General features: G+C 38.9%; 1 protein-coding gene across 1 annotated transcript in view; it reads left to right on the top strand.

Annotated features, from left to right (window-relative positions):
- Window positions 1–23,296, top strand: part of ryr2a (ryanodine receptor 2a (cardiac)) — a 175,685-nt gene extending 152,389 nt beyond the window's left edge. The window contains exons 105-118 of the mRNA XM_053341138.1: window positions 10,285–10,435; window positions 10,638–10,724; window positions 12,122–12,394; window positions 12,608–12,738; window positions 13,116–13,158; window positions 14,297–14,430; window positions 14,745–14,805; window positions 15,385–15,531; window positions 16,140–16,274; window positions 18,563–18,719; window positions 20,400–20,464; window positions 20,604–20,704; window positions 22,250–22,301; window positions 22,919–23,296. Coding sequence (XP_053197113.1) covers window positions 10,285–10,435; window positions 10,638–10,724; window positions 12,122–12,394; window positions 12,608–12,738; window positions 13,116–13,158; window positions 14,297–14,430; window positions 14,745–14,805; window positions 15,385–15,531; window positions 16,140–16,274; window positions 18,563–18,719; window positions 20,400–20,464; window positions 20,604–20,704; window positions 22,250–22,301; window positions 22,919–23,014 — 1,633 coding nt within the window. The 3' untranslated portion in view covers window positions 23,015–23,296. The remainder of the gene's footprint in view (window positions 1–10,284; window positions 10,436–10,637; window positions 10,725–12,121; window positions 12,395–12,607; window positions 12,739–13,115; window positions 13,159–14,296; window positions 14,431–14,744; window positions 14,806–15,384; window positions 15,532–16,139; window positions 16,275–18,562; window positions 18,720–20,399; window positions 20,465–20,603; window positions 20,705–22,249; window positions 22,302–22,918) is intronic.
- The last annotated feature ends 3,622 nt before the right edge of the window (window positions 23,297–26,918 follow it).

The raw sequence follows: 26,918 nt of genomic DNA, 5'->3' as shown, positions 1-26,918 counted from the left end.
ACAACTTGATTTTTTTCTACCTTGTACAGTGGCTAAACCATAGACTGTATATAAGAAATCTGTATATTACATCAAGGCACTTTGATCTGTGTGACATCATTCATGATAAAATGATTGTGATGACATCATTCTTGACAAAATGATTGTGATGACATCATTCTTGACAAAATGATTGTGATGACATCATTCATGATAAAATGATTGTGATGACATCATTCTTGACAAAATGATTGTGATGACATTATATTCTGCATTCTACCCAAATGTTCTTTTTTGCTTTTAAAGTGTATTTAATTTATATAATATTAACAATAACAATAATAATAATAATAATAATAATACTATTTGTATTAATCTTTCTCACAAAATGTTCTAAAGCAACAAACAATTGATAATTGCTTAAGAGTCAGTGTGAAATTACAGCAGACCTGGGCATTGTACGGCCCCCCTGGCCACATCCGGTCCTTTGGTTGACTCTGACCTGCCGTGTAAAGTTATTTGGAAATGACTAAAAAAAGACAGGTAGATGCTGAATGCAGGGTTTTTAACAAAACTTGGACTGCTAAGTGTTTATTTACTTAAGTCGGAGGTAAAGGCGTGTGTTTAGTTTGCAGGGAGCAGGTCACCGTGTTTAAGGACTACAATTTGAATCGACATTACGAGACGAAACAGAAACACGGAGAGAAATACAAAAACTTGACTGATGCTGAAAGGGCGCAGACATCAGAGGCCTTGCTAGCTAATCTGCAAAAGCAGCAAGGCCAAGCTTCACACATCCAGGGATGCAGCAACCAAGACTAGCTTTGTGATATCCCACAAAATCGCTAAAAACAGTCAGCCGTTCTCAGAGGGGGAGTTTGTCAAAGAGTGCGTGGTGGACTCTGCAGCACTAATATGCCCTGAAAAAAAAGTTGTGCCGCTGTCCAGGCGAACTGTGACGAGAAGGACCGAGGACATTGCGGGAAATCTGGAGTCTCAGCTGTAACGTGAAGTGGCAAGTTTTGGCTTTTTCTCCTTGGCTTTGGACGAGAGCTGTGATGTCCGCGACACAGCCCAGTTACTCGTATTTATCCGTGGGATAACGCCGGTGTGGGTACCAGATCTGCTCGGGTGCCAGATCGGCTCGGGGTCCTGCGCACGCAGATGACGTCACGCGCAGGATTAAAAAAAAAACAAACTTTATTGTACATTCACATAGTTATATAGGCTAGAAAATGCGTGTTAGAAAGGCTAGATTGGCTCGGTTTTCGGAAGCCTATATATATAGTGTTAGAAAGGCTACATTGGCACGGTTTTCGGGTGTGTGTGTGCGTGCGTGTGTTATCATATAAATTAACAATACCACATAGATATGACGTTATGACCAGATAAATATTTATTAACACTTAACACTAATACATCACAGTCATTTGTTAGGGCTTTATAAGATCAAAATAATACGATGTAGGCTTTTCACCAATGCTGCAGCCCTTAAAAAGGCAACATTTATACATAAAGTTGTTTTCTCAATGAATTTCCAGGGAGACATGAATTGCAGTAGTCAAAACGGCTAGTGATAAAAGCATCACCCTGAGTTAAAAAATGCTTAATATTGGCAATATTCCTAAGGTTAAAATTGGATGTTTTTGCAACTTTGTTAAAAATAAACCAAATAAAATTAAAATCACAGTCTAAAATCTTGGCTTGTAACATGTGATTTACTTTGATGTCAGTCCTCAAATTTACATTTGAGATGACATTTTACCCTAACCTTTGAATGGAGAGCTATCATATCTGCAGCTTTGGCCTCCATTTCCTCCTCTGTCACACTGGTTGCAGACACAGCGGTGACAGTATTGGCAGCTGCATTAAGGACACCTGGGGTGCGAGGATGCCTGCCAAATTGTGCGAAGTATGGTGTGTACCTAGTAGACCTCTGACAACATAAAAAGAATATATTTTACAACTTGTTTCTGGAGTATTGCTCACACATGTTATTTTCACAAAATATTACCTGCTTTGCGGTGTTAATAGCTGCCACAACGCCCTTTAAGTGAAGGTCCCAATCATTTTGGTCTTCTCCACAATACTTGGCAAGAGCCTCTTTAATCGTACGATTAGTGCGCTCATCCTGGCCATTGCTCTGAGGGTGATAGGCTGAGGTAATGCAGTGCCTCACACCAAGCGCCTCAAAAACACCATGGTTGACCTACAGATGGATTGTTGTTAACCAATCTCCTTGAGAGATATGATTCAGATTTTACACATTCATTGTCTTAGATATATTATCATACCTCGTTGACAAATTCTCGACCTTGGTCTGTTATGATTCTCTCTACAAGGCCGAAATCCAGGAGAATATTTATAATTTTTTTTGACACCTCTGCAGCTGTTTTGCTGTACAGGGATTTAGCAACATCCCACTTTGTAAAGAGGTCTGTTGCTGTAAGGATGTATCTGCAACATGAAATGCAGAATGTTGTAAATAGAATCCATGTCACATGTTTTGTTAACCTACAGTTTTTGCAATGACAACCCATATTTCAGTCAATAATACCTTTTGCCCTTTGCAGTTGTTGGTAATGGCCCAATGAGGTCCACCCCAAGGACACTCCATGCTTCTTCAACATGGATGGGATGAAGAGCTGGGGCAACAGTCTTAAGCACCTCATGCTGCTGGCAGCGAGGACACTCGTCAACCTTTAAAACAATGAAATATGCTTCCATTAAAGTACATTAATGTCAGGGTATTGGAAATTATTTTTAAAAATGTAAGTCCTAACACATACTGTATTTAGCTATAAAGAAAGTTCTGTTTTACATAACAAAATAATTCAATTTTTGGATTTTTATGTGGCACTAACTCAGGCAAAGAAACTTCTGATATGTTGTGTGTTTTATCGATGTATTCATTTAATGGTTGAATCGAATGGGTTCACCACTTCCATATTCTTGTGGAGTTGTAGTAAAAAGCTACTCCATGTCAGCTACTACAATTTTAATCAGATTCTCAGACTTTACTGTCATTGTGCAGTTAAGAGAAAAGTTTATTTGTGCAGTCTCAAAAACCATACTCACACATGTGCGCTTGAAATCTACTAATTCACACACATTCACAGACCCACAAACCAGAATCAAACAACCAACCTGTTAGTGAATGACTTGTCCACCCAGAGCCACAGCTACTAGTGAACTTTAGTTACTATCGAATTTCTATGGAGTATGGTTCTTCTTCCTCTTCTTTTTTTCTGTTTTTTGGCAGGTGGAAAACCATCTATCCATTGTAGAAACCAGCTTTTAAGGTGCATCACTGCCATCTTTCTTAGTTAGTTACATGATCTTCAGTCATCCTTTTCAGTAAAGGTTACTTTACTGACGTGAAGAGTATAATGTCCTCATCAGAAAATTTAGTTTAACTAAGTTCAAACTAAACACTCAACAGATTAAGCAGACACCAGTTAAGATCAATCTTTATCTTTATTTATCTTTAGTTAGTTAGTCAGTTAGTTAGTTTAGCAAACTTTGCCCCAGACGATCCTACGATCTCTGGAGCGTGTAGACGATCTGCCAAAGTGCAATCACTTCACGATCTAATATCGTCATATCGCCCACCCCTAACAACACATGAACAAAAATAAGATAAAAATGTATGAGTTTATCTCGCTGGATTTATTCTAACATATCGACATATCTCTCTATATAGTCATCAAGATATACAAACACATACCCACATATAGTCATATACATACAGACATACGTATACAATACATTCACAGAAATAAATGTTGACATACATGTTTGCACATCAATTTACATTAGTGAGTACATTAGTGTTAGTCTCACCCATTTGTTGACATCTTCCCTTAATGTCAACCATTGATATGAAGACAAGACCTTTTCCAGAGTACGCCGCCTGCCAGCATGACCCCCAGTGCCAAGGCTGTCATGGCATTCTTTAAGGACGTCAGTTACCCTTTCCTTGCTCATCACCACCAAACGTTGGGTGCCTTGAAAAGTATAGTACAACTCTCCATCTGGTAAAGAATAAAAACTCAATAATTAAAACATGGCACTTCCAGAAAAACACCCAATGTAACTCCCCAGTCAACACTGTTTAGTCCTTGGAATGAATGAATTCAATCAACAATTACTGTATAGGCTAATTGTTAATTATACAGTAATAAATAATAATAATTGATAACCTAACAAAAACAATCATCCCTTAACACAACTGCTCGTCAACCATATAACACCCCAAGATTTCTTTTTATATTGGTGCTTTGCTTCAACCCATCATCCAACCCATTACATACATGAAATACACCTACTCCTCCTTTTTGAACAACACAATGTTTTTTAAATTGAATTTTCCTCTCGTTACAACTCTCCATCACAAAACATATTGCCCAGAAGTGAAGAGGTTCTATCTTGGTTAAAACATTCCCTTTTTTTGTTTAATTTCCCTACCTTTTATCATGTATTTCTTTGCGGCCTTCCGAATGACAGCCTTTCGGCTATCAGGATGTGCGTGGCTGATGGTGAGGTTGTGGTAACCTCCATTCACCAAGTAGTATTTGATTTCTTCGTAGAAATTCTCCATTTCTGTACAAGTAAAAAACACAGGCAAGAACTGAGCACAACACATGAATTTGGGAGAACGAAAAGAGGAGAAATACGGACAAAATTATTCAAAGTTATTAGTGTATTCGGCGTGAAAATAACATTCAATTCATTCATTCATTTTCTATACGGCAACGCGTGAACTGGAGCTGGAGATTATCTCATCTGACTTCGGGCGAGAATTATAATTATGTTGTTTTTCATATCACAGAAATAAAACGACAGGTCATTTTTAATTTCCCATTTAAAATTTGTAATTTATTTGGCGGGAAAATACAATTCAAAATTCAAACTTTTTAAAAGACCAAAAATATTCAAAATATACCAACGAAAAAATAACTAATAAATCAAATTGAATGTATCTACTCTTACTCAGAATGTGAAAGTCGCTCTATCTTCGTCAATTCTATCTTTGTTTCTCTTCGTTATGTCTCCGCTCACTCCTTCTCCTTCTCCGTCTTCACCCTCGACTTGGCTGCGTATTTCCCTCTTTTTTTATATGGCTGTTACTACAGTTTCCATGGTTACTACCGAATACTGCCGTTCAGCCAATCACAGTGCGTGACGTCATCTGCGTGCGCAGGACCCCGAGCCGATCTGGCACCCGAGCAGATCTGGTACCCACACCGGACTTGAAGATTACGGAGGAACTGGTAGGGGAGCGTACCTATGTTCCCCAGGTGCGTCTATCGTTTTTCCAAACCAGTTTAGACGAAACCACGCCCACTATTGCCCACTTCCACAGTATGGATATGACTTACCCTTAAACAACTGACATGTTGGAGGAGTAAGCCTCAGGGGTTGCAAGAAGTCCAAAGAGGTGTTTTCTATAAAACATGAGAGGGACCAACATTAACCAAGGTTCAATGGTCCTTGAGCACTAAATTCTACAGTGTGGCCACTAAAAACACAGCATTGGTGACCCAAATAAACAATGACATTACTTGCACAGGTCACCAAATTCAGTGAGTAAATAAAGTTAAGCATCTCTCCGTCATTATGTAATTTAAAAATTGTGAGTCTTACTATAACAACTGCAAAAATATTGGCTGTACCTCCAGATGTAAGTTTGAGCAGTTCTGCTCTCATCTCTGGACATCCCGGAAGAAAAGTGTTGGACAAACAGCGGTAGATTTTAGCCACTGCTGCCTGGTGTTTGCATGGTGCCCCAGTTTGTCCTGCAGGGCGTGAACACAACTCCAACTCCATGTCCACAACATATGTCTGGTGCTTGGACCCCTCCACCAGGAACTTCTTCTCCTCAATCTATATAAAACATAAGTCATTCAAGGAGCAATATATTTGCTTTTATATTGGAATGCACGCATATAGATTCCTTTTACAAACATGTAGGACTTCAACAAATTACACTTATTAGGCTTATTAAATTTTTTTTTTTTTTTAAACAGACACTTATTAAGATCCATTACCTGCTGAATTTGCGAAGCTGCAATGTTGCCATCTTGGGGAAGGAATCTGGATCTCTGGAATGACTCCCACCGTCCAAGGGCAACATCAACAATGCGTGTCTCATAATACGTTTCCAGCCTTGGTGTCAGGAGGTCAAAGAGCTGCGGTGGATTGAAGGCCTTCGTCCTCTGAAGTATCTTATCCTTGAGGACACGCATTGCCGCTTCCGCAAAATTGTTTGTGTTGTTCCCTCTGGTGAGAAGACTGCCCCTGTAACTGAGTGCCCAACACTCCCTGCGGTTATACAGACGCTCTATGTACTTCAGGTATTTTTCATACCTGCAATTGATTAAAAAAGAAACAAATGCACAAAATAAAAAAAATGCACATACATCAATCTATCCAAGCATATGTATCCAAACACAATGGCTTCATTACATTGTATTTACAAATGTAATGCGATCTTATGAAAAATTCTGTCCTACAGCTAAACATAAACTTACATTTCTGTGCTGAGCACTAACCTGACTGCAACGGGATGTTGTCTTGCCTCAGTATAAAGACTATCCACCCTGACTATCTCTTTGCAGTACAGCATGTCTTTCACCACTGTAAACAGAGTCGGTCTGTCTCTGTGGTCCACACCACTCTCCTTGCTCCACAGCCATCTCCAAACTGCTTGAAGCAGATGGAAGGAGCACAGGAGAAGTGTGGCATCGGGAAATGCCTGACCCAGGGCTCCCCTCTCTGCCTTACAGTCATCAGTTAAGAAGATCTGTGGTCCTGCCTGTCCCTTGCCAGCAAAGGCCTTCTCTCCAACTATTTTTTTAAGAAGCTCCAGCCCTTCAAAAATAGTTTGCTGATCCTCTGACTGGCAGATGAGAATGCCCAGTGGGAGGCCACCAGCACAGCTGTGGGTCAGGAGGAGAAACACCCTGCAGCCCTCCCGGTCCATATTCCCTGAGGAATCTATGAAGCACAGCTCTCCACTGTGCTTCAGTTGGTGCACTTTCTTCATCAAGGGAGAACATAGAGCAACAAGAGGCGCTCCCTGGGAAGATGTGGCCATTATGGCACATCTGTCCTGACACTTGCTGTTATAATTCTCCACCTGATTCTGCAGTGCTGCCAACATGCGTTCCATATTCCTCCCTACACACCTTATGGAATAGTCTAGGAAATACATAAACTTAGATGTTATGGGTTTTACAGACATACTGTGGAAAATTGTAAATACCATGTTGTCCAGTGTGATGCCTACCTTTGCACATAGGGCAGGTCAGGGCAAATCTCCCTGTTGGCAGAAGCATAAACAAACTGCTGACCATACTCCACTTGGAGGTCATGTTTCAGCACTGCCAAAGCGGATGTGGGGGTGTGACCGATCTCAAACAGACCCATGAGAACCTCTTTGGCCTTTTCCCCAACATCCCGAACATAGCGGATAGCATCAGCAACAAACAGGTGGTGATTATGCCTGTTTGCTATCCGTACCTCGAATGGGAACGTATGTGGGTCCTTAGTCCTATAACATATATCAATATCTCAATATCAATATTATGTCTAAAACAATAAGAGTGGATCAATAAACTCACTTGCTCTTTTCACGACGAGGGCTCTTCAAAGTTACAAGCATTTTTGCTTGACAGCAGGTGTTTTTCGAAACCCTGCTGCTGCTTGCAGCCTTGACATTTACCTTGTGCTGGCATTTGTAACTTGCCTAACCAAAATATAGTAAATTAACAGCAGTAAGGAAAAAGAAATTGCTTTAAGAAATTTTGACAGCACAACTCTTACCTTGAATAGCACAAGGTGCCCCAATCTCGGTCGCGTGACATCCTCCCTCCATGTCACCCCTGATGACCCCTTCAATAACTGGATCCATTGCTTTGCTTGATCCACAGTGCGGACATCCACACGCACTGTGGCGTCAAAGCTGGTGTCGTCTCCAGCTGATGGCACCTCATCATACTGGCAGACATGGCACCGGAATTGATTTGGTAGCCAGTCCTAGAAGTAGGAAACAAACTACTAATAACTTAAATCCACACGCATAGGTAATACTTTTGCTGGCCTTCACAGATATCTAATACCCATATCTTAGATATCTGATATTCAAGACAGTGATACTGTAACGCTACTCAACTACTATACAGTGCTCCTTCAAAATGATCTAAATACTGTAAGTTAATACAACTATGGTGTAATATTCCTCATAGTAACAGTTACTGAGTGACAGATACTGTCAGACACCTTCAGCTGTGGATACTCCTCTATGTTTTCTTCAGGTCCCGAGCACACACAAACACTAAGTCTGAAAAAGCAAAAGACATTTACAAAAACATCACAATACAGCATGCCTAACTTAGCTACATAATTAATTCATTATCTATGAACAATACCAAGCTAACATGTTATATCACTTACTTGGTAGTACCGAGGACTTCAGGCAAGCTGTAAAAAATGTTTATGAGGTGAATGAGATAACATTAGATTTTCATGTATCAGATATGGTGTGCAAGTATATTCTATCAACTTAAAACTGTGGTTAATCCACATAAAATGATAACTTACCAAAGCTCTGCGTATGTATGATCTGTCATCTTGAAAGAGCGGAATTTTATTTCCCGGCTGTTTTACAAGGTTTTTCGCGGGACACGTGATCGCGAGGCCATCGAGGCTTCCGTATTACGGAAGTGGCCGTGGTTTCATCTGAACTGGATTGGAAAAACGATAGACGCTCCCCGGGTCCTATGTTCCCCGATCACGGCTAACTCGATTGCTAGTTCAGCGGCTAACTCCGCTGTTAGCTCGGCGGCTAGCTCGGCTGCTAAATCGGCGGCTAACTCAGCTAACTGGCTAACTGTAGACGGGATCATCCCTACGTTCCCCTGTCACATACAAAGCGGGGAACATAGGACCCGGGGAACATAGGGATGATCCCAGCTGGTAGCAATGCGGTGGATGAAAGGGACGACGACAGGGAACGATCTGTTCACTGAGGTAAATGTGTGTATGGACACGCTGGGACTGAAATGGGACAGACGGAAGGAAACAACTAGCAGTGAACTGGGACACTTTATTTGGAACCCTTTTTCTCAAAATAACAGTTCAGTGATGTTCAGTGACAGTTCATGATGTATCTTGCTTAATGTTTGGAGCACAAAGACAATATTGTATCTGTAGAATGCTAAGAAACTTTACACAACTTTCCAACAGTATATGAAACTCAAAATGTGTTGTGTAGTGAATGTCCAGCATCCCAACATCAAAGATGGGGTGACTTGTAAATTCATACGAAAAGAAAGAGTGAAGAACTACACAAACGTATATTGCTGCCATGCCAGAAAAATAAGAATGCTTCAGTATCACGCTATAACGTGAAACTTATTACGTTATAACGCGCACCTTAAAAGGAGTCACACCACAACCTGTGTACTCCTTAACGTGTGTGTTAGTGTTTGTGAATGTGGTGGCTCCTCCTACATCAGATCAATGAATGACCCTACCATAAGAGGGTCAGAATGAGTCCGACCCTCCGTATACAGCCCCATGCCTTTTACAATCCCTCTCAGTGTAAACATATCTATCACAGTATCATCACTGCTCAGTAACAGCAGGATCTCATCATGTCTCAATCCAAGCATGAAGCTGTTGAAGCAGTATTGGCTTCCCACCACATACACATTTCCTTTAATCAGAACACGTGGCCTCCCTCTCTGCCAAAATTGTCAAGGCTCTCTGGAGCATCCAGCAATATCACCTAGGGGTGTGATGATACACTCAGCTCAGAGACAAGACCAGACACGATATTGGGTTCATAAGGTCGAGACGAGATTTTTATTTTTAAGAAAACTTCAATGAGGAAATATATGACTGTTCTTTTATTTTAAAGTCACAAAGTGCAAAATAATGCAGGTGCATTTTGAAATGTTTTAACTAATCATCTTGTAATGAATCACTTTAGTTCTACTTTCTAAGTATGAATTATCATACGCAGTATGCAATATACAAGCACTGTAAAAGGTTTCCTCATATAGATACATATTAAATAGATAGATCATTTTTGTATTTATGGAAATAACAATCATAAATATATACATTATATAATCACAAATACCAAAATAAAAAGTATTTTAAAATTATTTTTTAACATATTTTTTGAATTGCTCATCCTGTCAAACCTTACTAGTCACTGACCCATAGACAGAACATGGGAGGAACCACAGTGAAGCAGCATGTTCATGTAGTTTAACTGTGCCTTTGTGATTTCAGGGGTGGACATGTAGAGAAACAAGAGAAACCACAGAAGAGTGAGAAGATGAAGCCAAAAGTGAGAAGACAACACACCTCAAAGTCTGATGAACCTGATCTGCAGGAGTCAGCCTTCCTGAAGAAGATCATCGCCTACCAGAGGAAGCTTCTGGTACTAAACACTCTACACACTGATAGTCAACTGTCATCTCACTATGTTCCTGCCCAGCTGTAAAGATGTTCACAGTTTCAACAAATGCTGGTGAAATGTGATTTGAGCAGTAAAGTAACACTTTTCTAAGTAACGCATGCTTAGAATGGCAACATTAAACAGTGTGTGTGTGTGTGATCTCTTCTCTCTGTCTCTCCTGCAGAACTACTTTGCCAGGAACTTCTACAACATGAGAATGCTGGCTCTGTTTGTTGCCTTTGCCATCAACTTTATCCTCCTGTTCTATAAGGTAATGGTGTAAAATGTTCACACACCTTCTTTCCTGCTATTTTTTAAATATGTTCTGTCATTTATTTAGTATTTCCCCCGTTGTCCTTTGATATGCAGTGCTAACAGTATTTGGACAGCTACACTTTTTTTGTACTTGAGGCTCTGGGCTTCAGCATATTCAATTAGATATAAATTAATACATAAAACATTAAAGTGCCAAGTCTCAGATTTAATTTGAATAGATTTACATCACTATAGAAATAACAATGTTGGAGATATAGTACTTTTAACACAAAGAGGCCATGGGCACAGAGAATGTTCCTGTGTGATTGTGCATTCATGTCATCAGTAAAATCATCAGTACATCTCAGTGTGCCATGTTCACTGGTAACATACATGCAAAAGCAATAACAGAACCTGTTTCCCCCCCTACTTTCTTACTCTTTCCATCATTTTGATTGGCCTTCAAAAGTCTCACACATTGACTGTGAGACTCATGCAGTTGACTCTTCACACAATCTCACATTGACTCTTTTCACTCGCTCTTCTGCCACACATCCTTTTCTCATGCAGTGAAGAACACATTAATAACTGATAACATGGTGAGAGAAGAGGAAAGTGTCAGTTCATGGACAGACAGAGCAGAGCAGCAGCAGTACTGAACAGCAGCTGTCAGAATGACCATCAGCAGTATTCTCATACATGCTGCTCTCAGTAATCTCAGTGAGCAGCTCCTCTGACAGCAGCACAGCATCCCTCCTCCACCTCCTGCTCTCCCCATGCTGGAGTGAAAGTGATAAAAGGTTTTTAGGCAACCTATTACCATGTAAGGCTCTTGTAAATATAATTTCAAATATGAAACCATTCTGCCAATCAGCTAATAATCATTTCATTTATTGATCCACTCCATTGTTTACTGTTGGTGATGCATGTCATTTGTTTTAAACTATTTATGAAAAAGTCTGTTGATTGATGAGGCTAGAGAGAGGATGAGTAGCTTCATTTAGCAGGATTAATGCTCAATGATTCCCACATAGTTCTATACTGATGTAAAACACTCCATTTAAAACCAAGACTTGACACTTTGAATGTGCTAAAATGTGTAACTGTCCAAATACTTACAGTCTGGACTGTGCCTTGATTCCTTTTTCATTTCCTCTGTGAAACACTTTGAATTGCTTCTGTCTAAAAGTGTGTGACACAACTAAACTTATACATCAACATATGACATGATATACCACCTGATATGGACACTGTCAGTCTAAAATGGCCCCATTGTAAATATTTTAACTTCATTAGAAAAGTGTCAAGTTTTAAATTAATTAAAAGTAATTCAAATCCTTTTTCTGTATTTATTTGATGAGCAAACCTGAGTTTAACTTTTCCTTTTAATGACTAATAAATGTTCTCTTCCAGGTTTCTACTTCCTCAACAGTGGTTGAGGAAAGGGAAGTTGTATACACCAGCAGCCAACCAGACAGCAGTGTTCAGTGGGATCCACTGGGTGGAGAGGCGATGGTGGAGACGAAGGACGAGGTGATGGATGAGACTGGAGAGCCAATGAAGCCTGTCTCAGTGCGTTTTGTCTTAGAGGAGAGCAGCGGATACATGGAGCCTATGCTGCGTATCCTGGCTGTGCTGCACACTGTCATCTCTTTCTTCTGCATCATTGGATACTACTGTCTCAAGGTTACTGATACTACACACTGATGCTTATTATACTGAGTGTAAATATGTCTAATATCAATAATATCATATCTTAAAACTAATGTCTCAAACCAAGGATTGCATTTTCCTTTTTCTCTCATCATCCTATATTGTGTGTGTGTGTGTGTGTGTGTGTGTGTGTGTGTGTGTGTGTGTGTGTGTGTGTGTGTGTGTGTGTGTGTGTGTGTGATGTAGGTTCCACTGGTGATCTTCAAGCGTGAGAAGGAGGTGGCCAGGAAACTGGAATTTGATGGTCTTTACATCACAGAGCAACCGTCTGAGGATGATATTAAAGGACAGTGGGACAGACTTGTAATTAACACACAGTGAGTACACACACACACGCACACACACTCACACACAATACATAAGCATATAATGATGCTCATATATTTAGTGTGTAAAATATGAATCTGCTCAGTAACTTGTAACACTTGCTGTTGAATAGATGTAGTTATGTTACCAAGAAGCTGGAATGTATGAGAGTGGAAGCATGAAATATCAAAATATATAAATACTCAATTAAAGTATAAGTACCTCAAAAATGTATTTAAATACATAACTTGAGTAAATGAGTTAACTTTACTGACATTTCAAGAAACTTTGTAAGGAACTTCCCTTAGTGAGCAGAATACTTGACTACTTTTTCAGTTTAGTTTGACCATGAATGAGTCTCATTAGACTTTTGTTTTTTGATTTTCAGATCTTTCCCCAACAACTACTGGGATAAATTTGTGAAGAGGAAGGTAGGTGTTACTGACACCTGATCATCTCAACAAGCACTTAAAGCAACTCTTACCTTTCTTGCATTTCACACAGCACTTTGAAAAAGAGTGCCATTACCTTATTAATAGCATTTTAACCTAAACAAAAACATGTGTAAAAATGTAACAAAGGCAAGGGTAGCTTTAACAATCATATTTAATCATGTTACCATGTCTAAGTGAATTCTGGAATTGAACCATGTTTGTTCATCTGGATTTGATTCAAGTCATTATTAGCTGGCATGGTGGAGCTTCAGAGCTCTACTGACTGACTCCAGCATGTCAGGGAGAGGAGAGACGAGGTGTGACATAAGTCAAAGAAAAGTAGAGAGGTATTTGAATCAAAAATGGACATTGTGACCCTGTATCTAGACAGAAAGGGTTAGCATAGTTAGCAGATCAGCAGCAGCAGGTAGATACCTCCATGGTCAGCTAAGGATTGTGAACCACCACTGCAGATGAAGCAAACATCATTTCAGAAAAAATACCCTTTCAAATCCAAACTGGAGGCACAGAAAATAGAAATGATCTAAAAATCCAACATGATCCATCCACTTTATGTTAGGATGCACATTATTTTATTTGAAATGCAACCTTTATTTTACTAGAAATGAGAAAATAACATGTATTGTTACTATTAGTGTGCTTTGCTTATTATTTCTATCATCTGTGTATAATAAAACCGTCTTTCATGTTGGTGTATAAACTCATTCACACCTCATATCTACTGGATTCATTTTTTTAAGTAGCAGCAGCAGGAAGCCAAGAAATCAGCTTGTTCTGAACAGACATGTTTCAGTATGATGTCCCTCATCCTTTTATGGTGATTTGTCTCTCAGTGGCTGTTAGGTTACATAGTACTGACATCACTATGCACGTTTGAACTCACAAATATCAAACAGAATCATGTCAAACCATTCTGTCTGTAAAAAGTACAATTTAAAAGAAGCAGTTTGAAATCAGAGTCAGCTTTACAGGCAGAGTATGTTTGAACACACAAAGAAGTTGACTCCAGTTTTCAGTGGCTCTCAATGAACTTTTACACAATGTACCTAAAGACACAGCTTAACATGTACAGCAGGCTAACAGAGATGATGTTCTACCTGCTGCTCTTCCTCAGGTGATGGATAAATACGGAGAGTTTTACGGCCACGACCGCATCAGTGAGCTGCTGGGAATGGACAAGGCTGCTCTGGACTTCAGCGACGCTCACAAAAAGAGAAAGCCCAGGAGAGACAGCTCATTGGCTGCTGTGTGAGTATTCTGTTTGTAGAGGATCAAAGCCATCATGGAGACAGTCAATGTATAAACTTGATAAAAGTAGAATTTATAGCAGAGCTATTGTTTTGGATTGGATTAGAGTTCACATCAGTACCAATACTATGGAAGAGGATTACATCTCAGATCTCACAATAATTAATTCAAGTTAAACTTCAGTGGTTTGCATTTAGACATATGAGATTTGGAAATCTACTGTAGCAACATCTGCCCCATAGGCTCAACTCAGGGCAAAAAGAACCATCTGGACACATGATCATCTTCACTGAGTCTCCTCTGCCTCTCAACAGGCTGAACTCCATTGATGTCAAGTACCAAATCTGGAAGCTGGGTGTGGTATTCACAGACAATGTAAGTGTACAGCAGCACTGATCATCCACCATGTCTGGATCTGTCATGTGGATTCACTGCAGAATGGCCTTATAATAATAGTTTGAAATACTTCTTTTTTCCCTTTTCTTTTAAATACTACATAATAAAACTTCCCTGTAACATCCCATTCTCAACTTTTGTTTCCCCTGTCATGTTTTTCTACACTGGATGATAATGTTCTGTATCAGCTGGTTCCAGCTCTTCATTCAAGTAGTGTGATATTTATTATGAAATATCAAAATACAAAAAACCTTATTCGTTATGTCTTTACCATTCCATCAAATAGAGATCATGTTGTACACATTTCACATGTGCACTTTAGTTCATTTGTAACTCTGACAAAAGAAGTGTGTATGTGACAAAGGTACAGTTACACATGTATGAGCTGATACACTAACATACCACTGTCCCATGTGAACTGAGACGCAAACTCTTACACTGTTTATTGTCATAGATCATCCTGTAATGTGACTTGTTCTCATATTTCCAACTCTGGCTCTGGCTCTGGTAAATCACTACATTACCTTGACTAACCTCTCTCTCCGTCTGCCCCTGCAGTCCTTCCTGTATCTGGCCTGGTATATGACCATGTCCATCCTGGGCCACTATAACAACTTTTTCTTTGCTGCCCATCTGCTCGACATTGCGATGGGTTTCAAGACACTGCGGACCATCCTCTCATCAGTCACACACAACGGCAAACAGGTGACAGCTTCATACCAGAGATTTAAATGCAGCTGTGTGGAATGTGTAAATAGACGCTTGCTTGCTTACATGTAACAAGTTTAAAAGGTAGAATACTGTGAGACATATTATATGTTATGGTTGTAAATCCGTCAGTTTATTCTGGAGCTCTTCTGACCTCCAGTGGCCAAAACAAGCAATGACCACAGACTAAAGTGGTCCAGTTGTGCTTCTAAGAGTGTGCATGATGTAACTAAGCTGTTAATGTACTGCAAGATTCAGTCTTTGGGGTGTAGTATAATCTTTAGGAAGGTGTAGTTTTATATATTTATGTACTTTTTTCACATAGTGATGGCACTCACTAAACATCCTTTAGCTTCAGATATATACATGTATATATATATATATATGTATATATATATACATGTATATATATATATATGTATATATATATATATATATATATATATATATATATATATATATATATATATATATACACACACACACATATATATATATATATATATACACACACACACACACACACACACACACACATATATATATATACATATAGTAATTTACATGCCCTGTTTATATGCATCTTTTTCTTTCTTGTCTTCCAGCTGGTGTTAACAGTTGGCCTGTTAGCAGTGGTGGTGTATCTCTACACAGTGGTGGCCTTCAACTTCTTCAGGAAGTTCTACAACAAGAGTGAAGATGGAGAACTGCCAGACATGAAGTGTGATGACATGCTGACAGTGAGTATTCCCCTCTGGAAACAGCCTTAAAAAGAACAAAAGACTGTTGATGGTAACTGTTAGCGGTATTTTACACGTGTACAGAAACAAATCCAAAGATAACACAGATCAGATTATTCATAAATATCATTGTTATGATCCGGCCCAGGGGAAGCCTGGAGCAACATGAAAGAAGGAGACTCCTCTCTTCCCAGCAAGACACACTAACAACCATGCATTTTACAGTCATATCTGTAGCTACACAATGACAAATGAAAAAGAACTAAAGCTACCTGAACACAAAGAGGCAAAACTCTAACACTAACTACTAATGGTGAACAAAAATGCCGCCCACTGCTACCACATGGTATTTCACATCTTATTAAAACTATTAATTATTATTCATAAAAAAAACACAGATATGGCTCAGATTTGTAGCATCTCTACAAAAATAAAACATATTTTGATTGTTGTACATTTTTTGGGCCACTTTAGGGAAAAAAAAGTCATCAAATTTCAGGGTGAAATAAATGTGTGGTGTTTTTACAGCTGTCAAATGTCAAAATGGGTCAATTTGACCCAACAAGCCAAAAGGCCGGACCCCATCTGCACTCATAGAATCATTACACATGAATAATGTGTGATGTATAAGTTTAACATGAATAGAACAGCTATGTGGAAGACAATCAGTATATCTGAGTTGTGGAGCAAACATTTAACCTGTTAACTATAACCTGTGTTCTTTACTTTAGAATGGTGCACTTTTATATCTATATCATTTGAGTGTCAGAGTGTTCCTAAACATGAAAACTAATGTTCATCATGCAGTCTTTTCTCTGCTGTTCACTCTGATTGTTCTGGGCTGTGTCTCACCACTGTTCTGGTTGACAATGTCAGTAAAGTCTGTGTAATTGACTTTGAGAAAGTAGTCAGTAAAGAGGTTCCATCTCCATTTATGGACAGACAGTCATGGGTCAGAGCTTTTAGTCTGACAGTGTTCACCCTCAGGCTCTGTCTGCAGTCCAGCCGAGCTTCTGCCAGATTATATGCTCTTTTTCTCCTCTGTTCATTTCCAGGAAAGCGTTTGCTATAGTGCACAAAGAATCCTTATCTGAATCCATATTCTAAGAATAGATGACACCATACATTGTGCAGATGGTAAAGTCATTTGTCAAGTTTATTTATACAATCCCAAAATCACAAATGTGTCCTGTATGGTAATGTGGTAATGCAAGTTCAATGTGGATTCTCTATGGGTTAACTGGCTTTATTAATCCTATCATTGGTAATCCTGGATAATGGACTCTTTATTACAGTTTAATGTACTGGAGAGGGTTACCATCAGGTTATTAGGTTTATGCTAAAAAAAATAGCTGCTAACCCGTTTATCTCACTCTTTGATACAGTAATAGCAGATTTAATACTTTAAACTTTAGTAGTAATCCCTGATTGCAGATGAAAGCAAGTAATTGGCATGGCTGTATGTCATAGGTGAAATACATACAGTTCAGAGAAAAGATGGAGGGGGGGAACAGGTAAAAAAAAAAAAGAATGATTGCAGCTGTATGAGGCTGTTCCCTGCTGCCAAGCCATCGAAAAGAAATACTATATAAGGGCTCTACGGATGGTGTGTGTTTTCTGGGCTGGGAGGGGTCTTCTGTCACCCGGAAATTTCAGGACACACTCTAATCCCCTATAGTCAGCCACCCATAGCATTCCATAGAGCGCTAGCGCTACTGTTTCCTATTAAGGGTCTGGGGGTGGCAGCTCAGTCTGTTGTACAGGAAGGTGATAGCAGCTTAGAGAGACTGATGAAGGGCGACTCTGCCTCAGGGAGGTTTTCTCCTCTGCTCCCTCTATGTGAAGAAATCCCCTATAATAACACTCAGAGCAGGATGAGAGGATCTGAGCTGATCTATCCTTTTCTGTTCACTCACTCTTCTCTCTGTCTTCATTCTTCTCTCTCTGTACTCCAGTTTTAATCATCGTCTTCAACCCTCCCTCTCCTTTTCTCCCCCTGTTTTATTCTCTTTCTCTGTGAACTAGATTTTAATGTGTTTGGGAGGTTTTTATACTTTGTTGCTCAATGTGTTTTGTGCACAGTATAGAAGCATACATCATATGACTATAAAACCACACACAATACAGTAGGTTTACCCTTCCAGTCTGTTAGCAGCAATGATCACAGGTGGTCAACATTTCACGTCCATTATATACTTAGAGTCTCTCTCTCTCTCTCTCTCTCTCTCTCTCTCTCTCTCTCTCTCTCTCTCTCTCTCTCTCTTTCTCTCTCTCTCTCTCCCTCCCAGTGCTATATGTTCCACATGTATGTAGGAGTGAGAGCAGGTGGAGGGATTGGTGACCAGATTGAAGACCCTGCAGGTGATGAGTACGAGATCTATCGTATCATCTTTGACATCACCTTCTTCTTCTTCGTCATTGTAATCCTCCTGGCCATCATCCAGGGTGAGAACACACACACACACACACACACACACACACACACACACACACACACACACACACACACACACACACACACACACACACACACACACAGTCATGTTTCCATCACTTCTGAGGACATTACATTGACTTACATTCATTTCCTGGAGACTTATCCTAACCATAACTGCTTATTGCTTAAATCTAAGCTTTAACTTCTAAACTTTAACTTTAAACCAAGTCTTTGCTCTGAAATGTAACGATTTACATTATGGGGATCAGTGTTGGGGAACATTACTTTTAAAAGTAACTAATTACATAACAAATTTATTGTCATAAAGTAACTAGTTACATTCCTTCATTACCTTGTGAGAACAGTAAGTGGTTAGAGTACTTTAGTGTTACTTTGTGATTCCTCATGTAGTTTTAGTCCAGACCTCCTTTAAATATAATGAGTGTACCATCATCACACAGCCAAGTCTGGATCATAATGTGTCAATCTTTACACTAACAGCAGGAATGACACACACAATGTCTCATTTACAGTCTTTATTGTACAGCTTTACATAAAAACTGTAAAAGAGGCTTCTCAAACATATGCTATAAAACTACATTCAGACATTTCAAGCACATACCTGAATACAAATTATAAACACATACAGGCTTTTCAGTCACAACTTACATGTTACCGTAATGTTCTTGCTCTTATTTCAAAATAATGTTTTGTATTTCTACTAACTGAATGCTGTCCCTTCTGAGCTGCCGTACACTCACAGTGATATAACCGTAGCATGTAGCCAGGTGTCTGCCTGCCAAAACCCTAATAACTTTTTCTCCACTTAAAAGCATTGATAATATAAATATTGTTCATTCATATATTGGGGAAATACAGTCATTTACTATCTATGAATGGGAGCAGTTATCAACAGTTAATGAGCATCCTGTGTATACTCTGCAGGATTCCTTCATGTTCTCACAGTAATGAATGTGACATTAAGTCTACTATTGATTGAATGTATTTTTTAGCCGTAACACTATCTACTACAAGACAAAAGAAACGTTGGAGCCAGCAGCTTCTACAAGAAACATAGTGTTCCCATCTAAATGTGGCTGTGCACACTTTATATCCTGTTCCAGCAACAACTGATAGCATAGCTTCTTTAGCTTTACAGAAAACTAATGTCAGTGAAACTTCAGTGTTTATTGTATGTTCCTCTTTTAGAGCAAACACGCTGCCTTGTTCTGTAGAGAGGAACACATGCTGTACATTTTTGTTTCATTCTGATACAATTTGGGTAAAAATGTGCTCATCTTATAGCAGCTAGAAGCAGGAGGTGTTTTGGCAGCAGACAGTGGTGAATCTAATAACATGAATGTGTGCCAGTAATTCCTCTGTCAGTGACCCAGCATGCATAACCTGGAACAACTACATGTAACTTTTAGCTATATGTTTAGTGTCAAAGATTTAAAGCTTTGCAGTAGCATTTAATATTCTGCTTCATGTTCTTCTACATGAATTATTGTGAAAACTATTAGTAGTGTTATTAAAAGGATTATTTTGGATAAAACCAAGGACTTGGTTGTGATCCAGTGGTAAGTAGGTTAGTTGTAGAAGAGAAAAAGTGACTGAAGACTAAAAGAAAGTGTAAAGGATTGTGGGCTATGCTGTTGAACCTCTCTCTCTGTGCTCTTTAATTCTAGGTTTGATCATTGATGCTTTTGGAGAGCTGAGGGACCAGCAGGAACAAGTGAAAGAAGACATGGAGGTTAAAACATGAACACAAACACACACTCATTCTTTAAACTGAAAACAAAGCTGTATTATACAGCTTTAATAGGAAAGTGTATTGTAAAGCACTACACAATCAAAAGCAATGATTTAACATTTCCATGTTTGTGTTCCAGACCAAATGCTTTATCTGTGGAATAGGCAACGACTACTTTGACACAGTGCCACACGGCTTTGAAACGCACACGCTACAGGAGCACAACCTAGCCAACTACCTGTGAGTACTACTAACTGTCATAGCCACTGTTTATAAATGATTTGAGTCTTCAGTTTCCTGTAGTGAAGCTAGAATTACAAACAGGTAGACTAGAACCATGTAATCCATCTTATTGGAAGAACTGGGCTCTGATTAGTCTTGGTTTCACATTTATGTTGACTGCACTGACACACAATCATTTGAATGCTACTCTGGCTGTTTGAGGCTCTGTCAGTGAATAGAGGATTCTCAGAACTGACCCCCACATACCATGATGCCCCCAGCATGACAACTATTAACCCCTTTAAACTAAATGTTCCAGGAAATATGGAAGTAAGGGATTTAAAGCCCCTTTTATAGCATTCCTGTTAGTGTGTCCTCTGTATCTAAGGAACTGCACAAACAGCAGCATGAAACCTCTTCACAGCACTATAATACTGTAGTACTTTTACTGTAATACTGCATACTACATCACTATAATACTGTAGTACTTTTACTGTAATACTGCATACTACATCACTATAATACTGTAGTACTTTTACTGTAATACTGCATACTACATCACTATAATACTGTAGTACTTTTACTGTAATACTGCATACTACATCACTATAATACTGTAGTACTTTTACTGTAATACTGCATACTACATCACTATAATACTGTAGTACTTTTACTGTAATACTGCATACTACATCACTATAATACTGCAGTACTTTTACTGTAATACTGCATACTACATCACTATAATACTGTAGTACTTTTACTGTAATACTGCATACTACATCACTATAATACTGCAGTACTTTTACTGTAATACTGCATACTACATCACTATAATACTGCAGTACTTTTACTGTAATACTGCATACTACATCACTATAATACTGTAGTACTTTTACTGTAATACTGCATACTACATCACTATAATACTGTAGTACTTTTACTGTAATACTGCATACTACATCACTATAATACTGCAGTACTTTTACTGTAATACTGCATACTACATCACTATAATACTGTAGTACTTTTACTGTAATACTGCATACTACATCACTATAATACTGTAGTGCTTTTACTGTAATACTGCATACTACATCACTATAATACTGCAGTACTTTTACTGTAATACTGCATACTACATCACTATAATACTGCAGTACTTTTATTGTAGTAGGATTTTTAATGCAGGACTTTTACTTGTATTTTTACATTGCTGTATTGGTACTTTTGTTTTTTAAGGATCTGAGTAATTCTTCTTCCACTACTCCAAAACTCTAGCAGACTTCTCCCTGCAGTACACATTTCTGCTTTAGAACATATCCTCCATAGATAATCAACAGAACATTTTATTTCTTATATTGTCTTGCTTTGTTCTCAGTGTTCCCTCTCAGGAATCCCAACATCAACATCAAAACATGTGCAGTGTTTGTGTTTTCACAATGAAGTACCTGTACCATGTACACCTGGAATTACTGTACTACAGTAACTAACTAAATGTAGTTACTGCTGCAGTGAATACTGTCAGTGATTTTGTGTGTTTTTCTAATGTGTGTGTTTCAGATTCTTTGTGATGTATCTAATCAACAAGGATGAAACAGAGCACACAGGCCAGGTAAACATACACTACTGTAATACTGCTGTGATAAAGCCTCAGTATGCTTCAAAGAACTCATCAGGTCATCTACCAGCCTCTGAAATCTCTTCTACAATGGCATAAGAGGAAAGATGGTTGATGGTTGGTTTTTTTAAAGCGTCAATACATAACATGTTTTACATGAATTTCTGTCTCAAGTGAAATAAAAATGAGGTAAATATTCAAAATATATCAGCTATAAAACTCTAACCAAAATCTTACAATGAGTACTCCATACCAAGTAGCCCAACACTTTACAAACAATCTTATGATCATACTCATTTTATTATGAAAGGAGAGGGGTATAAACATCTCTCCCAGACTCTACTTTACAATTCTTTACAGTAATGTCAACACAACACTAATGTCGTTCAACAGATGTCAATACCAGGAATGATTTGAAGGTGAGACTGTGTGACCCTTCAGAGCAGCTATACACACCTTGTCTTTTAGACGAGTGTGGACCATCCATCAATATGCTTTGAAGTATACTGAGGCCTTTAAATCTAATGCTGCTGTTACTGAACTTAGTGACAGTAGATGAAACTGAAAGCTAAAATGCTCTCTTCCTCCATCTCCATCTGTCTGTCCTGAAGGAATCTTACGTATGGAAGATGTACCAGGAGCGTTGCTGGGAGTTCTTCCCCGCCGGCGACTGTTTCCGGAAACAGTACGAGGATCAACTCAACTGATCGGTCCATGGAGCAACAGACTCTTCCCTTTCATACTGTAACCTGTCGGAGGCCCTCTGCAGGCATCTTCACTCTGCTCCCTGTGCTGATCCCTCAAAACTTAACGCTTTCTAAATCAGACCCAGTTCTACTGTCTGCTCTGCTCCTGAGCCTTGGGAGGAAACCCACATCTCCAGCCTCCGCTACAGGCCCAACCCTCAGTTCAGACCTTTAGACCTATAGCCGCGGACCTTCCTCCCAGCTCTTCCTCATCCAGCCGGTCGACTTGCCCACTCAGCCCCCCACTCCCCCCAAAAAAAACTTCCAGCACACTTTGTTTGGAATGCTTCTAAGGCTTTGTACATAGAGAATATCAGATTATACGCTGTATTATAATGAAACTGGTGGCACGTAAAAGGTTTTCCCGGCTCAGATGATGACTGCTTCATCTTATTCTACAAGTATTCACAGTAACAAGCAAAAAAAAAAAAAAAAAAAAGGAGCAAGAAAAAAAAGGATGGACAGAGGAGAGTGGAAGGAAGATGAAGAAATCTCCTCCTATTCTGATCTAAAAAAAAAGACTTTGAGGACGAGGACCGCTACACAAAGAGCAGACATTAGTATGATGATGTTTACCAGACTTTTCATATGTACAATGCACGTTGCATGTAGGTATGGGGAGTGGACACAAAGACTCTACAAGCTGCTGTAATCCATCCAATACCACAGCTCTGCAATAAACCTGACCTACGAGAAGATATTATGGTCAGTCTTTGTTCAAACTTAAAAAGATGACATTGCTTTTCGGTTAGTAGTAGGAAGATAAAGGTGCCTCCATATAATAATCTAATCCAATACAACACCAGACTACAGCTACCACAAAGCTGACTCAACAAAAACTGGAAATGCTAATCCTCACACATGGGGGGCCGTGGGACTGGGTTGAATGAAAGTAGCGTTTGCAGATGTTTTAACATTGTGTCCACACCTTGTACTTGCCAACACTGTGTGTGAAGGGCTCCTTTAAGTGTTCACATTGCTAGCAACATGATCAACACAGTCCATTTTCTGTTGCAGTTGTGCTGAGTGTGTGACCTGGAGACTCAGCCAAAAGCATGGACATCCCAACAAGTCATGAATCCTCCATCAGCTTGCCAGTTCTACATCTTTTGTTTGACAGACATACAGAAATAAAAATGAATGGTTGAATCCATTATTGGAATCTTTTGGCAACTTTTTTTATATATACCTCTATGATTTGTTCTTTTGCCCCCCCCCCCTCCAGTAGCAGCAGAGGCTAAGGATGGATGGAGATATCTGTCTAACAACTACTGGTCAGAGTTCCATGAAATTTACCGACCACACAACCTTTCCTCGATTGCCACATCCCAAAACATCTTTTTTTTTTTGCGCCAAACTTCTGCTCAAGGCTCTAAGAACTGCCAAATAGTCTGCATGTTTTTTCACTATTGTGGGGAGTAAGAAACATCAGTCTTTAGGTGACACTAGTGGGGCTTTAGACTCTATAGTCTTTTTTTTTTTTAAATGGTAAATAATACAGCGTAATTAGGGCTTGCTAGGTTCATTTGTTAATGGAATAATGTAGTATTATTATGAAAAAGCAATACCAAAGCAGCAAAAATGTAAGTCAATTTTATAGCTGCTGACCAAGTTAGTCCGTGCTTGTTAGTTATTTAAAAAAGCAAGTAATCTGCCAGACAGGGGCGACCCATCGGTCATGTTGCAGTGGGAATGCACAGCAAGGGCAGGCTGAGGACACGGGATGGATGGATGGATGGATGAAAGCAGAGGGAGGGGGAAGACAGGAGGATACAGTGCCTTACTAAGCCAGGGATGCGCTATGCAAGCTGGAGGAGGGCGAGATGAATGTTAAGAGAGCTTCACATAAAATGCAATGTAAAAAGAGTGAGGGGAACATCTGGAGTGCTGTGTGTGATGTGAGCACTATAGAGGAGATGGAGGAATGAAGGAGAGAGGTAATAATTATACTCCTTATTGGGATTGTGATACTAAATCCTGAGTTGTTCAGCAGTTTAAGTGCAGACTACAAGTATCTACATCTGAAATGATTTCCAATTTCAGTTTTGCTTTATAGCTTTATGCAGTGCAAATAGGGGTGTAACAATGTTCAAGTAAGTACTGCTTAATTCTAAAATATGATCCTACAGTTTTATAGAGTTCTAAGAAGTTCAGCAGGCTTGAGTGGAGTGTGTCACCATCACCAGTGATGAAGTATAGAAAGCTTCTTCCTTTTTACTGAAAGCATCAGATTCTTTCTCTTTGCATTTGGACACCAGTTTATTATGTACATGTAGCTAAAATAATAAATGTAACCTTCATGAAGGTTCTAATGATTGGGTGTTGATTATCTCAGAGGCTGTAGTTTATGTTATTGTATTGTTTAGTGTGATACTGATAGGTCTTTCTAACTGTTAGTCTGCCTTCTTAATTTAAATGATGAGACCAAATATTAGAAACATCTGTCAGTATAAAGTACAGTGTTCAGGGTTTTAGCTGCATGTGTGTAATAAACTGGTGACTTCAGTGGATTGCAGGACGAGGTATACGTGTGTGACGGCTGCGCCAACAACACTACTGCTTTCATAACGCTCATACAACCAGCTTTAAAGATGGATTCATTCAGTTAGCTTAGCCTTGTTTTAGTGAACACTCTGCTGCAGACACACCTACTGTATACACTCTGTCTAGTGCAATATGACATCAAGGGACAGATATTCATTTCTTTTAAATATGTTGAACTGTATGCTTATTTTCTTTCTATTTTGTATTAGAATTGTTACACCTCTAGCTGCAACATGGGACATTTAACTGGCAGTGTTCAAAGTGGAAGACAAGCACTAACATTGTATTTTTAAAAAGGTTCCATAGAACACATTTCATGACTTACAAAGTTTGGATGCATAGATAAAGACCAAATAAGTGATAATATTTGAAACAAAATGATCAATTAAAGACATTAAGTATCATTTATTTTCATTTTTTTACTGATTCATCTCAGTGATAGAAGGTGTGTGTTGACTGAATGACTGCTCACAGCTGGCTAATGTTCACACATGTCCGACAAACCTTTCTAAACAAGGATTGTTTATCACAAAAGGTATTTTTTGGGTTTTTTGATTCTTATGCAATACAGCAGACAGAGTTCCTCTTTTTTGTATAGACATTCTCCAACTAAATATCTGAGAAGAATAATGCCATTGCATGTTTATTATGCAGGTTTAATGAAAACGTATAAACAAAGACAAAACTCTTATGTCACCCATAAATTGTTTAATAGGATTATTTAAGATGAATTAAGATTTATGTAATATTGTATTTTCAGTGTTGTGGGCTTCATTGTAACTCTTCAACTCATTTGCCACAACTGCATCCCTTTGGGAAAAAAGTGGCTCCTGCTTTTCTCTCACTTAACCATCTATGTTTTAATATACTATGAGTAAAAAGAGGTTTGTTTAAGTATCATTTGGTTTTAAGCTCAAGCAATAGCCCTTCAGGGAGTGTATGGAGGTGACTGACCATTGTAAACTGCAAACACAGACAAACTAAAGCTTGCTTAACTTTGTCTCAGATTGAAATAAAACTATGTATTTTTTATTCTTTTATTATCTATTTATTTTATTTATTTATTTACTTAGCAAATAGTGGTAAGGGAATAAAGCAGAGGTTCTGTGAAATTAGTTTACCACTTAATCTTAAAGGTGCAATATACACACACACACACACACACACACACACACACATATACATACAAGTAATATTTGATCAGCTCTTTGCAACAACATAACCCACTGCTACATCCAAGCAGGTTTAGCTCCACATCTCCAGTCACTCTTGTGTTCCAGCTTCCCTAACATGCAGTGGTTGTCCTGTTCTATGAATGATG

This window comes from Scomber japonicus, chromosome 20 (genome assembly GCF_027409825.1).
Source record: "Scomber japonicus isolate fScoJap1 chromosome 20, fScoJap1.pri, whole genome shotgun sequence".
Lineage (NCBI taxonomy): Eukaryota > Metazoa > Chordata > Actinopteri > Scombriformes > Scombridae > Scomber > Scomber japonicus.
The sequence above is the reverse complement of the archived record's forward strand: the minus strand, read 5'-3'. Positions and strand labels throughout refer to the sequence as shown.